Below are 17213 nucleotides of genomic sequence, written 5' to 3'. Positions count from 1 at the left end.
GTGCAAAGGCCTGATGTCAGAAAGTGCTCAGTGTGGACGGCAGATGTGAAAAGTGAGAAATCATGTCACAGTCACCTGTGCCCTCTATTTTAACCTTTGGAAAGATATTTCCTTGAAACATATTATTATTAATGTCAATAACGATAGTTGCCTTTATTAAGAATCCACATGTTCTAGTCACTGCGCAGGGTATCTTATGCACATTATCTCTAAACTTTCACAATAACCATCAAATCCCACAATACAGGAATCGTTAGTGCAGTTTGATATAAGAAAAAACAGCTTCAGAAAGTCCATAGTACTAACTGATCAACACTGAGGCGTTCAGGTGGTAGTGATACTCATTGGGTGCCAGTCACGTAGGAGGGTGGGAGGTGGGGAGGCAAATCTACAACTAGTGGTTGGGGGGGCAAACCCACAGCTAGTGGAAATGGGGCACACTGTATGGGGGAGGGACACGCTTATAGCTCTGGCATGGGCGAGGCAAATGTATTTCATGTAACCAAAATGTTTGTACCCCCACAATATCCTGAATAATAAAAAAAAAAAAAGTTAAACAAATCATTCAAGATTACACAGCAGTGACAGAAATGGAATTCATACCCAGGTTGATCTATCTACAAAGCCTACACCTTTTAGTTTCTTTTAACTTGTTTGTTTTGCTGAACAAATATTTGTTGAACCCTATCTTAGGAGCTGCGCCAAAATGTGGTAGACTGTGTTTCCAAACATGGCCACCCGGTATTTTCCATTCCAACGTGATTTTTTACAATGTCACTTTTCTATTCTCACATCCAGAGGTGGAGTCTATTCCTCCTCTGGCTGGCCCTGTGGTTTATTTTGACCAAAAGAAAAGGTTTTTCATGATGTTTCTTGCCTGAATTCCAAGCTCTCGAATTGTGAGCAAATGAAATGATTGTTTCAAAACACTAAGACTTCAGTTGATTCAGCATACATCAACAGATGACCAAAATGCATAAAAAGCCCAGCCTAGTGTGGGAGACAAGCATATAAATATCTTAAAAATAATGTGATAGTCCCCATGTTGATCACATAATTATTCGTAATAGCTAAGATGTGGAATCAAACTAAGTGTCCAGTGACAGATGAATGGATAAAGAAAATACAGTATATAAACACACTGGAATACTATTCAGTCTTTAAAAAAAAAGAAAGAAAATCCTGTCATTTGTGACAACACAGATGAGCTTGAAGATATTTATGTTAATTGAAATAAGCCAGGCACAGAAAGATAAATACTGCATGATCTCACTTAAGTGCAAAATCTAAAAAAGTCAAACTAATAGAAGCAGAGAGTAGAATGTGATTACCAGAGGCTGAGCGACGAGGAGGGTTGGAAGTTGTTGGTCAAAGGGTACAAAATTTCAAATAGATAAGAAGATTAAGTTCAAGAGATCTATTACAACATGGTGACTACAGTTAATAAAAATATATTGTATACTTAGAAAGTGCTAAATGAGTAGGTTTTAAGTGTTCCCACTACAAAAAAATAAGTAAGGGAGGTAATTCATATGTTAAATATTAATAGCTTGATTTAGTCATTGCACAAATGTATACATATGCGCCATAAATATATACACTTTTTACTTGTCAATTAAAAAATAAGTAATGTTAGAAATTTTAAAATACTATGAGGGGTGCCATGAGAGAACAGTGGAGAAGCATCTAAGTCAATGTCAAGCAAAGATGAGCAAACTTTTTTGGTAAAGACTCAGATAGTAAATATTTTAGGTTTTGTGGGCTACCTTGAGTTTGCACCAATGACTTAATTCTGCCATTGTGGGGGAAAACAGCCAAAGACAATGAGTAACCAAATGGAAGTGACTGAGTTCCAGTTAAACATTATTTACAGAGAGGGAGGACAGGGTTTAGCCCCAAGAGCTGCAGCTGCCAGTTCCTGGTGTGACCTAGAGCCTCAGGACAAGCCTACTGCAGCAGTGTAATGCTTGAGCGTTGCGTCTTAAAGGGTCAGTCAGGAAGATGGCGGACCAGAGACACCAGCTGCCAGATAGTCTCAGAAAGAAGGACAAGTTTTAGATGAAAAAGAATAAACAAACAAACAAACAAACACAGATCAGGTACAATCCCAAGGGAAACATGGCAGAACCTACCAGAGACTCCATGGGAAGAAGTTGTGAAGCAGAACAGGAAGGAGCAAGGTATCAACAGAAATAAACCCCTGAGAGGCCTGGAGTCCACTGAGAAGGGTAGGTGGAGTGGTTTGTTTCTTCACTCCTCGTATCTCTGATGGACAGTGGATTCTTGAGCTGCTGGAGGGACCTTCTGCCCACATGACCCCAAGGCTGCTGCCACCAGTGAGCTAGGAGCTTCCTACAGACAGGGCACCAGGCTCCCGGCCACCCTGGGGTGCTTCCTGTCCCACAGAATCTAGCCAGGATGGCAAGCACCATATTGCTTCTCCACCCACCATTGCCTTTGTCCTTTCCAGGGGGCTTCCACTCCTCAGGTTTCATCTTGCTAATTCCCACAAAGCATTTCCCAACTTTGGCCCAGATTGTAGGAGCCACAGGGATCCAGCAAGTCCCTGGTGACCTTCATGACTCCACTGCCTGGACATTCTGGGTGGGTGGCCTCCCAGGGGAGGGATGGGCACAACCAGAGAGCTATTCTTTCCTCCCTCCAGACTCTTTTCTCCCCTTCTGCTCCCCAACCCTTGGCTGCTGAGAGAGACAACTGAGACACCACACTGAGGCTTCTGCAGAGAGTGGGCTCAGAACTTTCCTTCTGTGGAACTATAGTGTACTGAGGGGTGCTTGGACTGTGAGCTCACTGCCTGCTGGCCCTCCCTGGTGTTGCTTGCCTGGCAACTCCATCAGAGTGGGGCTCACCTGAGGAGGAGGGACATTGAACCTGCTTGGACACCCTGCAGGCAAATTGGGACCAGTGTGTATCTCCCTGGCATGGTCGGGGATTGATTTTGGGGGACCCAGGGACAGACTCGCAGGCCAGATCCCATATCCCCAGGTCTCAATCACATTGTTTAGGGCAGGGAGGGGAGATTAGTGAATTAGTCTTGGGAGACGAGGGAACTTGCTCGGGCAGATCGGCGGGGGGGGGGGGGGGGGGGGAGAGTGCAGTATGGATCCTAGCTGCAGTGTGCTCACAGGGAACTTCTCCCCTCACAGGAGGGTCGCTCTCTCAGCTAAGGCCAGACTCCTGGGCAGGGAACTCCCATCCCACATCATAGTCATAAGGGATCCTGGCTGGCTTGAGCTCCTGACTGCCAGAAGATGCCAGGGGGGGAATCCTCAGAGCAGGGGAGGCTGGAGAAGAGTAAGGCTGGCTCCAAAGTGCCAGGGTGTGAATCTCAGGCAGCTCTGCCTCTACAAGCAGACTTTCTGATTAGGTGGGGCCACTTCAGCCCCTCCCTGGTGGCTTTGCCCAGAAGCTGGGAGCAGAAAATTGATAAAGAAACACTGGACTTAAATGAGACCTTAGAGCAAATGGCCCTACACTACAAGGCTGTAGTAACCAAAATAATATGGTACTGGCACAAAAATAGAAACATAGACCAATGGAACAGAATAGAGAACCCAGATATAAAACCATCATCATAGTGCCATCTGATCTTTGACAAAGTAGACTGCAATATACACTGGGAAAAAGAATCCCTATTCCATAAATGGTGCGGGGAAAATTGGACAGCCATGTGTAGAAGATTGAAATAGGATCCATATCTCTCACCATTCACAAAAATTATTCAACATGGATCACAGCCTTAAATCTAAGACGTGAAACCATAAGAATTCTAGAAGAAATGTTGGAAAAACTCTTCTAGATATCAGCTTATGCAAAGAATTTATACAGAAGACTCCCAAGGGCAATCACAGCAAAAAATAAGTAAATGGGACTTGATTAAAGTAAAAAGCTTCTGCACAGCTAAGGAAACAATCAACAGCAAATAGACAACTTACAGAATGAAAGAAAATATTCACATGGTATACATCTGAGAAAAGTCTAATAACCAGAATCTACAAAAAACTCAAGCAAATTAGCAAGAAAAAAGTCAAACATTAAAAGTGGGCAAAAGACACGAACAGAAAATTTTCAAAAGAAGACAGACAAATGGCCAATAAATATGAAAAAATGCTCAATAGCACTCATCATCAGAGAAATGCAAATGAAAACCACAGTGAGTTATCGCCTAACTCCGGTGAGAATGGCTTTTATTAAAAAGTCCCAAAACAACAGATGTTGGCATGGATGCGGAGAGATAGGAACACTTACCCACTGCTGGTGGGACTGCAAACTAGTGCAACCTCTACTGAAAATAGTATGGAGATTTGTCAAAGAACTAAAAATAGACCTACCATTGGATCCAGCAATCCCAGTACTAGGTATTTACCCAAAGGAAAAAAAAAGTCATTTTATCAAAAAGACACCTGCACTAGAATGTTTATTGCAGCACAATTGCAAAGATGTAGAATCAACCCAGTGCCCATCAATTCATGAGTGGATTAATAAAATGTGGTATATGTATACCATGGAGTACTACTCAGCCATAAAAAGGATAAGTTAATACCTTTTGCAACAATCTGGATGGAACTGGAGATTCTTCTAAGTGAAATACCTAAGAAATGGAAAAACAAGCACCACAAGTACTCACTATTAAATTGGAACTAACCCATCAGCCCTCTTGTGCACACATGGAAGTAAAAACTCAAGAGAAATCATGCGAGTGGGAGGGCACAGGAGGAAAGTAATGAAATCATACCTAACAGGTACAATGTACACTAACTGGGTGATGGGCATACTGATAACCTCGACTCAAGCAGTACAAAAGCAAGCCATGTAACCAAAACGTTTGTACCTCTGTAGTATTCTGAATGTTTTTTAAAAAAGGATCAGTCAGAAACTGAAGCTCTGAGTTTTTAGAAACTTTTCAGCCTTTAACTCAATGTTTATAATAACAACAGAATTTTGACACTGCATATTCTAGACTTGGAAAGGCCAGTCCTGAAGAGCCACAGGGCGCTGAGTCATCAGAGAAAGGCTGGAAAATGGAGAGAATGAAGGAGCCTAAAGGAGCCTGAATGAGCCAGGGAGCCTGAGGCTTAATGGAGTTTTTCTCCAGTCCTGGTGAACCTCAAATAAGGGTCAAGAACTTTGCGTGCAGCCAGCAGAAGCTCCAGCCCTTTCATCTACACACCATAGTAAGCACCTGGTACTTCTGTTCTGGCAGTTATTTTGTCAAAGTAAATCTGATGTGTACACGTCACCCTCCCCTTAGAGACTATCACAAACTGAGGGTTTCTGAAGAACAGGAAGCATGTCTTTTTCTTAGTTGAAAATAGCATCTACTATGTATTTTTTTCCTTTGGTTTCTCTTCTGCCTGATGCTTCTTAGGCACAGACCTGTTTCTCTGCAGAAAATAACTCACTGTTCAGCCTGGAAGCCACACTCCAGCTGCTGCAAGAAGCATTGCTGAAAGCATTTAGAGTTCTAAGTGACAGCCAGTAGGAGTTGTAAAAAATGTGACTGGGAAAAAGAAATTTGAGCTGATACCATGTCCTCCAAGGGATGATTCCAGGATGGAAGAGTGAGAGCAAACTCTTTGAGAATCAGTCACAGGGCAGAAAAATGCCCTGTGGGAAAACCACTGTGGGAGTAGGTCTTGGGGTGGGTGGGGAGGCAGAGGGTAGGGATGGATGACTTTGAATAGCTACTGTTGCTTCTTCTTTCCTAGGTCACTCCCTATGGCACATGGCCACTGTCATTCCTCCCACCACCATTAAGGGACAGCAGTATTGCAAAATCCTACACTCCTTACCTCTGAGAGGCTCCATCACTGCTCACTCTCTTGTGGCATTTTTCCTGTTTGTTATATGTACTTTTACATAAACAGACCCATATACAGACCACCAGCCAGAAAAAGCAATAATTATGACCTGCTTAGATCTTAAGTCAACTGAAGGTTCCAGCATGTATCAACCACAGCTTCCCCACCCCACCCCAATTCCATCTCCAGCTTCTGCACACATCAAATTGTCACCATTTCTTCACTGCAGTCTTATACCCAAGACTTGGTGCAAACTTTTCCTAAGAACCCTTCTCCATTCTCCAGGAAATTTTGCCATCATCTTCTCCATTTGTACACATGGTACTTTGTGCAATTTTTTTTAAAAAAATAATACCGTTATTACAACACTTTGGTGTTTTTAAACATCGCATCCTTCATTGGACTATGAACTTTTCCATGTCAGGATACATATCCTACAGCCTACAATAGGCATGCAATCAATATTTGTTGAAAAAATAAATAATAAAAGAATAGACCAAGTAAAGACTTGTTGGATTCAATGAGTTTTAAATTGAAAATAAAAGAACAGGATATGGGCACTCACCAAACTGAAAATCGGTATTCCTCTAGTTCCTCCAAGTAAGACATATCCCGTGAAAAATCTCCAGGTTCTCCAGTTCTCCAAATAGTTGATTTTTCCTTCTCAGAATGATCAGTCAGGCTATCCCCCTTGTCAGAGAAATTAAGAAATGAAAAATGAAAGAATGAAGTATTTTATTAATAGCAGATAGAAGGTTCACCTGGTTTCAGTGACATTTGCCACAGAATGACTTATAGAATAATTGATCATGAAGAAACATCATTGGCCCTAATTTTTACATTGAAATTAGTGTTTCAGACCCCAGATTCTCTCAGTAAATTCTTATGTCTATAATGGTAAATACAACAGTGTGTTCACTTTTTTGTATTATCTCACATAGAACAGCTTCTGTAAATTTTGTTGAAATGAAAAAACCTGCATAACTACGGTTACAGCATTTGTGTTTAATCAGGACTTTTGGTTGCAAGTAAGAGAAATGCAGCTTGAACTGGCTCTCAGCAAAAGGGTGTGTGAAGGAAGGTTTGAACAACCAGCCAGCAGAGAGGCAGCTGGACTTCAGAACCACAAGAACCAAGGACGGGAAGGCCACCAAGACTCTCTTCACCTCTGTTCTCTGCTTCAGCAGGTCACTTTATTCTAGCATTGTCACCAGTAGCTCCTGAGTCCCATAGCCTATGACTATCAACAGCATAAATTTAAGTTCAGGACTTATATAATGTCTGTGGAGCTAATTTACTGGAACTTGAGAGACTCGTGTGAGTCATGATGGTATATCCAAAAGACAGACTGAGCCCTGTAGTTCAACCTAGGATTGTCGGGAGCTCTGTTACCATAGGGAGTAGGGAGAGGGGACAGCTAACTAACCTAGCGGGGCTTTTCCTCCCTCTCTCACCAAAACAGTTCAATTTCTGCCTGTTTGATATATTGGGATCTCCTGTAAGATTTTATTACAAAATGCTACTGATAAAAAAATAATTTGAAAACTGCTAGCCTGGAGAAGTAGAAAATTAGGCATGGCTTGCATTTACAAGATAGTCCTGTTGAAATTCTTCTATCCTTTTCTTTAGATTCTTCTTAAATGTTTTTAAACAGTATTTGTAAGAGGCCAGTTGGTTGAAATTCACCAATATCGGTTCATATAAGTTTCAGCATGACTCTGGAAACCACACTCCAAATCACAAAATGCAATTGCAAAATGTTGCTTTGAGTTGACAATTGTAGTAACCAGGAAAACCTTAGAGTAAAACCCAGGTGAAGTAGATATGTCATCAAATACCTGGAGAACTCAACAAGGCTCATTTCTTTCATTAGGAAATAAATTGATTTGATTACCTTAAGAATAAAATCCAGTTATGGCAGTCATCAATTTAAAATACCTTTCATTATGGCCCTTTCATCTTTCTTAGCTTCTAGAGCTCCTATACCAATAAAAGTATTTTTGATCAGATTTTTCAATGTTGGTATTTTTAATTACTCCATTCCTAAAGTAAATTAAAGAGTACTGAAATTCTTGAAAAAATGAGAGCTTTTAGTTGCCCCAGCTAAATATATTTGACTGGCATACCTTGCCAGACTGCTGAAAATATGCCTTTCTAGCTATTTAAATTTAATGGCATTTCTTTATGAGTTGCTTAGATATTTTATTCAGTCTCACTTGACAGAAATTTGAAATGGCTATCAAGAACTACACTGTAGATTTGGTTTCCCCACTAAAACTTCTGATTTGTTAAAGTATAGGTGCTTCATAATACAGGGCATTAAATTGCTTTCTATTTGGTTAATTTATGAATATCTGCACTGTTTCTTCAAACTAAATTCCTGGTGGAAATGGGATGTAGCATATTTCTTTGTACCTTTTACAGCACCTAACATAGTAGAGGCTCAAGAAATAGCTGCTAGGCCATTTCCTAGTAGCTACATTTTCCTAAGTACCTATATTACAATAACAAGAGTAGACATTATCGCTAGTTGCAAAGTCATTCTTTAACACCTGTGAATTCTATAAATTGCAAAAATTATCTGAACCTTAATATTTTCTTTAAGGAATACCTAAATTAATGCAATAAAATATCCTTCAGAGGGGTTTTTTGTGAGATATAAAATCATGGAAAATAGTTCATCTCCAAAGAAATGAACCACAAAAAAAGAATAAAAGCACAAAGAAAGAAGAGGTTTGATTTCAAAAAGGAGGTAAACGTGTGCAGGGAAACTCCCAGGTGAGTACCAGGGAGTGTGAATCTGTTCACGTGGAGACACTCTAATAATCTAAACAATCCACCAAGCACAAAGTTGTATCTTAAATCTATGCCTAAAAAATAATGCTTTACAATATTGTCAACAGTCAAAAGACAGCAAACATATGCTCTAGCCCATTACAACTAAAAGTCCCATCTGTATCCTGAAACCAAAGAACATCATCATGAAAAAAAAGATGGAGAAAGATAAATTGAATATCTATACTTTAAAAGATAAATTGGTGGTGCAAATTTATTCTAGAACAGCACATTGTATATATATTACGTGTATGGATACCAATATTCTGACCCACTACAGAAGTCAAGAACAAATATTTAAACATAAATTTTAAACAAAACCAGACTCTGGTTTTGAAGTTCATGAACTGAAAATTTGGTTTTTGGATATTGCCATTCAAACACAACATTGGCTAGGAAACAATGAATGAGCACTCTTCTAAACACATCATATATTGAGAGGCAAAAAATGTTTTAAGAAATTTTGAAAACCTAAAACATATAGTGTTACAGTGAAAAGAGTAGTCAGAAGATGGTCAGAAGACACATGCAAGTCTTCCTACTACTTTGTGAATTTAGATGAATTATTTAAATTCTACAAATTGAAGAGTTTTAACTTGAAAATGGGAGACAGTATTTATCCTACACAGCAGGATTCTTGCGAAGACAACCTCAGATTTGCACGTGTGTGTGTGTGTGTGTGTGTGTGTGTGTGTATGTATATATAATTTATGTACTTATGTAATTCTTCTGGGATGAGAGAATAGCACTTAAATGCTTTAGAATATTAATGATAAAGTAGTATCTGGTACCATATATGGTACAGCAGAGATGATCAAATGAATGTTTAACATCATTTCCTGTGCATTTATTATGGCATTTGTATTAAGTTAATGTAGAAAATCTTATGTAGAAAATCTTATAGGAAATAAGTCTCAAAGTTGTCCAAGTTCGTGACATATAAGCCCATTTAATTGTACCACATCATATACAGCAAAGCTCAGGGTTCCTATATAGAGTTTAGAGGTTTTCGCCCCTTTGCCATAATATTCCTTTCATGGGCCAGCCATTTGGTTCTTGGAGAAGGGTGAGGTTGTCGGAACCAGTGGCAGGTAAGTGTGTGTAGAGACAGCTTGCAGTTCACAGGCAGTGACACCAGCACAGAGGAAAAGCATTACGGTGTCAGCACAGTTAAGCTCTACTTAGCAACAGCATTTCTTCCTCAAACCCCTTGCGGGGTCTTTGTGTGGGTCTCTGAGAAGAACTGTTCACCTGCCCATCTGGCCAGATGAAGGGCAAAGGGATTGTTTTCATCAAAAGAAAGAGCCTTAGAAAGAGGAAACAGTGAATAAAGGGCTGAATCCCGAGGATTACAAATGCTTTTGAACTGCCTGGGAAGAGCAGAAGTGAGCAGCCGTGGAAGCTTTAACATCGGTCCGAGTGATGCTCACCGTTTTTTTAGGAAGGCAGGGAGGAAGGTTTGGGGTGGAGACACTTTGCTAAGAGGCTTGTGTTGATAAGATCATAGAATTGTAAGTCACAGATAACCACAACAAATACCAGGTGCATCTGAAATATCAAAGCAAATAAATAGAGCACCACGTTCATTTCCGTGGGCGCTGTTATCAGCCCCCCAAAAAGTCACAGCTCTGAATTGAATCCAGCCTAGGTCCTGAGAACATCCAGCAGGAATACTCTTTCCCCTTTCTTTTAATTCATGTGCGATGTGTTTACCAGAGAACTGTACAGGACGGGCTTCCACTGACTGTATGCAGGGGAAAACGAGACGGTGCTGGCTATGTAGCTCAGGATGTACCTGGAGAGACTCCTCACTTACCGAGTGCCCTCGGGCTTCTGTTTCTGTTCACTGAAGGACAACTAGCATCCCTGGCTGCTTGGGAGAAGTTTAGACTATTCTCTGATCATTTTCACGTGAAAAATTTATGCTTCACCTTTCAAGTTCAATATTAACTTCATTTTCACACAGCCCCTCTATGAATTGCCTAGGTTAAAGTCCTTAAAATTAATTGAAGATTCAAATTAATTTCTGATACCAAGAGAAGATGGGGGGGGGAATAAAATGCTTACATGGGAGCACAGAGTCTCAGATTGATGCTGTTTATTGTCAAGAGAGTGGTATGTCTATACTTAGTGGTATAACTGCCCTTACCCACAGCACTAAGTTTCTTATAACTTGGGTGATTCTGCTTCTGTCTTCCTTCAGCACTGATACTACTGAGACATGTTCCCGGCATGCATATGCTGCTTTTGAAAGCCAGAGTTAAGATACACTTCCAACGTGCCTGACCCCCAGGGAAGAATTTACTCTCCCTTGTAATTGACTCATAAGTTTTGGAATATAATATTAAAAATAGAATGAAAAAGAGAACTCATTAATTGAACATGTCAACTCAGAAAATATAGAGAAGAATTTTAAGTTTTTAGGGTGAATATATTATTCATTCCCACCTTGCCTACTTCAGCCTTGCTTCTAACCCCAAAGTTTAAGGTCAACAACTGGTATGAGAATTTTATAAAAATATTTAAAAGTCTAATATTGGATCTATAATATTCTTGAAGTCTCATGAACACATATCCTTTCTTTAATTTCCCAAAGAGCATACACACAAGTACCTAATACATAATACTTACTAAAATGATGTGAGGTTTACTTCACCAATTTTTTTTCCCTTCCTAAAGGATTGCCCCTAGGCTTCTATATTCTAGCCTTTAAATTAAGGCTATAGGAACCAAAAAGTAGAAAAAATAAACCTGACTGAAAAGATAAAGGAATATATAGCTGTTTTTTGAAAGGGTTATTTCATGATCGATACAAATATGGATTGTAGAGACAGAGAGTCTGGGTTCAAAGGCAGCTATACACTTTTTCAATGTAATTTTTGCTAACTTACTTTATCTCTTGATTCTCCGTTTTTCTCACCTGTAAAATGGGGTTAATGATGATAATAATAGTATCATCACCCATTAGTTTGTTATGAGAATGAGTTATTTGATGTGGACTGAGAATATTTGCCAGTACCTAGTTATTTCCTGACACTCAGTAAATGTTATCTCTTACTGTTACAAATGCCACTAAAATTTGATTTCTAAGCTTTCTTCTTTAACACAGACTGTGCTATAGGTCTTCAACATAGCAACAATCACAGTTGTACATGCTATAAGTAGTCATCTAGACATTAAAAACTCAGTCATTTATTTGATTAGATGGTGATCCACAAATTAGAGATGGGAAAAAAAAAAAGACTTTAAAGTCAGTCTTGAGAGAAAAGCATGAAAATTGGTTTTATAGACTATATTCCTTAAGTCAGGAAAGTAGAGAATTAAAACAATGATTCAGATAACTCCTACAAAGAGGGAGACCAGTTGGGGTGAACAATCATCTCACTTCAATTTTCTAACCAGGCTAAATCTGAATACTTAAAACTTAGTACCTTGTAGACCAAGTCACTTGGTCTAGGTAGATATAAATTTTGCAAATGGTTAATTGTCTAAAAACTGCATCTGGTAATATCAGTAAATTAAATTCAGCCAATGTTTTGGAAATCCAGCCTACTAAATTTATGTAAGTTTATCGAGATTGTTTCCATACAGATTTCATGGCAGCCAGGATCATGCCAAATAAGTCACTGTAACACAGCACAATCAGAACATTTTCTGATCACGCTGCCCAAGTTGAAAAGACTCTATAATTATGGACTGATTCATTTAACTCAAGTCGTCAATAGCTTGAAGAAGTCTGATTGCAATGTAATAGAAATTTATTGCCATTGCTTATTTCTTGAACATCAGCTGCTTTAGAATATCCTGCACTTTAAAACCTGCTTTGAAGACCAAATTACTTTCTACCTGGAAATACATTTTAAGACATCGTCATTAATCATCAGGGCCTGATGTTTTCATGGTCTTTCTGAAGACAACCTCTACAGCCTTCAACTTACCTTAGAATGTAATTCATGGTCTTCTTTTAAGAGATTGAGATCACAATCCATAGGGCAGGGATCAATTTTATGAGAAATGCTCCCTAGGGTTAAAACCAAAAAGGTGGGAAAAAAATTACAAATTTTCACTTCAGATGATATGTAAGCATATACTGCTAAAATCTAAGAGTTTACAAAAGGCCTGCCAAGTGGGGCTACAAAATATAATTCTAACAAGGAGGCTCCAAGCTGTTCTAAGTCCCAGTTTCGATGTATTCAGTGTCTGAACTTCAAGTGGAACTCTCAGCCGCACTTGGGGGTGTAATGCACAAGCAGCTCTGTGTCTGTTTCCCCCCCTTATCCAGTAGCATTCTCTAGCATCATCAGCTATGTTTCTAATCACATTTTCAAAGGCCCCCTGCACCTCGTATCAATGGGTCCAGTAAAAAACCTTGAGATTAGAGGTTTTGTTCTCTGCCCTCATCTAGTGCTTCTCACCTGAGCTACCTTTTTCATATCCTTCATGACCTCTTTTAGGTCAAGGTTTCTCACTCTCAGCACGATTGACTTCTGGGCCTGGGTAATTCCTGGTTGTGGCGGCTGTCCTGTGCTTTGTTTAGCAGCGTCCCTGGCCTCTACCCAGCGAATGCCAGCAGCACTGCTCCCCTCCCCAGCCCTCTTGCTGCTTACACTTGTGACAACCAGAAATGTCTCTGGACATTGCCGGGTATCCCTTGGAGCGGCGGTCCCCAACCCTTTTGGCACCAGGGACTGGTTTCGTGGAAGACAATTTTTCCACGGATGTGGGACTGGAGAAGAGTCCGAGCTCAGGCAGTGATGCGAGCGCTGGGGAGGGCGGCTGTAAACATGCTTGCCCGATGCTCACCTACCGTGCGCCCGGGCCCGCTGGGTTCCTAAGTTTCACAGAAAACAATTTTTCCAAGGACTAGGGGCATGGAGAGGTGGCGGAGGAGAGTTCTGCAGCCAGTCCGAGATGGGATTGGGGACTGCAGCCTTGGAGGACAAAACGTCCTCAGTGGAGAGCAATGTTCTAGGTTGCAAACTCCTTGGAGACAATGTGTCTTGGTCACCTTTGTTTCTCTTGTAATATGTTTGCCACAGTCCCTGACACAGAGAACTTTCGCAACAAATGTTTCTTGAATGAAAAATAAATAAATGGCGCTATCACATACATGGGCATCACTGCAGCTGTGTACCTCTCAGGTCACGGGCTTGACCTCTCAGTTCAGAACTCCTATGCCAAGATCGGTCCCCAGGGTCTTGTGACAAATACCCTGCCTGGCCCAGAAGCTGCTAGAGCTTGGAGAGCCACAGCTTTGATGAGGAGGTTAACCTAATGCTTGTTTTTCAAAAAGGATACATGTTACCCTGAGCAGTCAGAGCTTTGTTTCTGTCCTCCAGAGACTGAATGCTGCTGCTATCCCCTGCCGTTTGGAATTGCCCTTGTAGGGCAATGGGATCTCAGTAGTATAAAGCTTTGAGGACATGAGCTCCATGCTTCAGAAAGCTTTTCCTCTCTAAGGATGACCCCAGCCTAGTCTGTGTGGCTCACACATTTTGGAAAGAGATGGTGTCATCGTTTGGTTTTTTACCCTGCTGCCAGTTCACTGTGCCAAGCTTAAGGCAGATACTGGGAAATCTCCTTCTTAAGGGAAGCCAGATGCATCAAGCCTCCCTCCCCTGAGATGCCTGGTCTCATCTGTGGGATGAGATCACAGAAACCTTGGGAAGAGCTTCTCTACTTTTGAGTCTAAAACAGAATTTGTTGGCAGGGAGGTTGTTATGGTCAAAATCAAGAGAGAAAGGAAGGAAAAGACATGGTAATGTATTAAATAGGAAACATTTGTATTTAGGTTCTGAATGTATTATTCCTTTCAAAGCCTTATAATTCATTCTTAGTGTATAGCTGCTACCTGGAATACCAAATGTGATATAATAGAATGTATTATTTTAGTATATTCTAAGACTATATATATATATATATATATATATATATATATATATCTTATGTTATTTACTTAACACACACACACCCTAACTGTTAAAATAGTGATTGCCCCATTTGACAGATTTGGAAATTGAGGCTCAAATCAAAGAACTTCCCTCAAATCAGACAACTAATTAGCGAAAAATCTGAAATTTAGTCTCAATTCTATTAGACCTCAAAGCCCATGCATTTAATCCTTCTGTTGTACCTTCCCTGAGAAACTGTACCCCATTTTTTACTTACATACATTTTTAAACTTTGGACAATGTATTCATTTTATTGCTGCTAGAACAAATTACCACCAACTTAGTGACTTAAAGCAACATCCATTATCTTGCATTTTTTGTGTGTGTGTGGCTCAGAATTCTGGGCATAGCATAGCAAGGCTCATCTGGTTTCTCTACGTAAGTGTCACAAGACCAAAATCAATGTATCAGCCAGGACTGAAGTTCTCATCGGGTCTTGGAGTCCTCTTCAGGTTTGCTGGTTGTTTATAAGATTAATTGTCTTCTCACACTTTCCATGTGGCCCCATCTACCTTCAAGTCAACAGCAGCAGATCGTGTCCTTTCCACGAAGCTCTCTAACTTCTATTCTGCCACCCAAGAAAGCTCTCTGCTTTTACGGGTTCATGTGATTAGTTTAGGTTCACCCAGATAATCTCCCTTGTGACTTGTATAACTTATTAGAGCTTGTAAATCTTTGGAGGACCATCTTAGAAATTCTTCCTGGTAGGAATAATTTCTGACTTAATGGAACTTATATCCTCATATGTTATTAAAATGTAGTAATGTTATTCATGTTAAGGTAATAAAGTCCCTATCAAAGAAATAGATTATGAGAAGTCTTTAATATTTTCTTTATTCTTATGTAAAATGTTCTTTGCTCTAAAACTGACCTTCCTATCTATAAAAATATATAATCATATATAGACATTAGATAATTATTTATGTTATATAATAATGTACATTATATAATTATACATTATATAAATGTATATATAATACAATTTTTAACTCATTGTGATCATAACATATATATAGTTTGCATCCCTCTTTATGCTTAATATTAATATACTGTGTTTATTACTTGCTATTAAATATTCCCCAAAGTATGATTTTTAATCACTGAATATTAGTACATCATATGGTTTCATTTAACTATCCTCCTCTGGTTAGATATTTATATCATGTTGGACAAATTTTAGAAAAAAATTAATCTTCATCTGTGCTGATTTTCTTAAAATGAATATCTAGGATCAGGAATACTAAATCAAACACTTAGAATTTTTGCCTTTGCACTACAAAAACAATTCTAAAAATTCATACTGCAACCAACAATGTAGGAAAGTACCCAATTATCCACATGCCTGCCAAAACTGTCAACATATTTTTCAGTTTTGCCTACTTAGTAGACAAAATAATAACATTACATTTTTATTTTAATCTGCAATCTTGGAAATCTAATGAATCTGAATATTTCTATGTTTGCTGAGCATTTATGCTTTTTATGTTATAAATTTCCTCCTATGCCAGTTCCCCATTTTTTTTCAGCTGGAATAGTTAGCATTTTCTTTGTAATTTGTATCTTCCCATATTGAAGATGTTAACTCAGCCTTATATGATAGTTCAAAATATTTTTCTCAGTTTAAAGTGTCCCTTTTTAATTTTTTTGAAAATTGTGTGCTTGTGTGTGCGTCCGTGTGGATGTGTGTGTGTTAAGATGTAGTTTTTAGTCGTATGTAGACACGTGTATCAATGTTTTCCTTCGTTGTTTCTCCTTTTGCCTGTAAGCTTACAAAAATCTTTTCATACTACATAATCAAACAGTGCATAGATAGACTGTAAATAAATAAAGAAATCATGAGGTTCCTGCATGATTTTCTTGCATACTTTCCCACTCCCAGGTGAGCAGCCATGACACCTGGGCCCTGCTGACAACTCAGGCTCAGATGTGCAAAACACAGTTGAGCCTATTCTTCCGTTTTTGTGATACCTCACTTTGGAGGATGGGCTCAAGCTCTATCCAGGAGAATATAAGAGGTGCTATGTACTTGCCATCAAATTGGCACTAACTGATCAACACTACGGTGCGTACCTGGTAGTAATATTCTCCAAGGATTAGGGGGCTGGGGAGGGGGGTAAACTCACAACAAATGGATGCAGTGAGCATTGTAGAGGGGAAGGGCATGCCTCTAATCCTCATTTAGGTGAGGCAAAGTCATAAAATGTAACCAAAATGTTTGTACCCTCATAATATCCTGAAATGAAAATAAATTTTAAAAAATATTTAAAAAACAAACCACAGTTGACCTGCATCCCTTTTGGGGGGCTCCTTCCTTACATTTCCTATTTCTTTCCATGACTTTGCTCTTCTCCAAGCCATTCTGATTCAAACATTTTCTGTCTTCCATGAATTTTCCTATTCGATTGCCACCCACATCTCATCATTGCCACATTCTCTTCTTTCTCATCAGTTTTATGGCTGTTCTTTCCTCTCTGGCCTGAGCCTTCATCACATCCCAGCTCAGCAGGTGCAGGCAGATGGAGCTAGATAGATAGGAAGCTATAGGCAGAGGGTTAGGTAGATAGATAGACATACAGATGGACAGGTAGGTAGGTAGATACATAGA

At 39.5% G+C, this 17213-nt stretch overlaps 1 protein-coding gene across 1 annotated transcript in view; it reads right to left on the bottom strand.

Annotated features, from left to right (window-relative positions):
* LOC105865113 (uncharacterized) overlaps nt 1-17213 on the bottom strand; it is a 215492-nt gene that overhangs the window by 54088 nt on the left and 144191 nt on the right. The window contains exons 6-7 of the mRNA XM_076010756.1: nt 12596-12678; nt 6388-6512 (exon numbers count right to left, since the gene is read on the bottom strand). Coding sequence (XP_075866871.1) covers nt 6388-6512; nt 12596-12678 — 208 coding nt within the window. The remainder of the gene's footprint in view (nt 1-6387; nt 6513-12595; nt 12679-17213) is intronic.

Source organism: Microcebus murinus, chromosome 15 (genome assembly GCF_040939455.1).
Source record: "Microcebus murinus isolate Inina chromosome 15, M.murinus_Inina_mat1.0, whole genome shotgun sequence".
In the NCBI taxonomy this organism is placed as follows: Eukaryota; Metazoa; Chordata; class Mammalia; order Primates; family Cheirogaleidae; genus Microcebus; species Microcebus murinus.
This window is presented reverse-complemented; position numbering and strand designations above follow the sequence as displayed.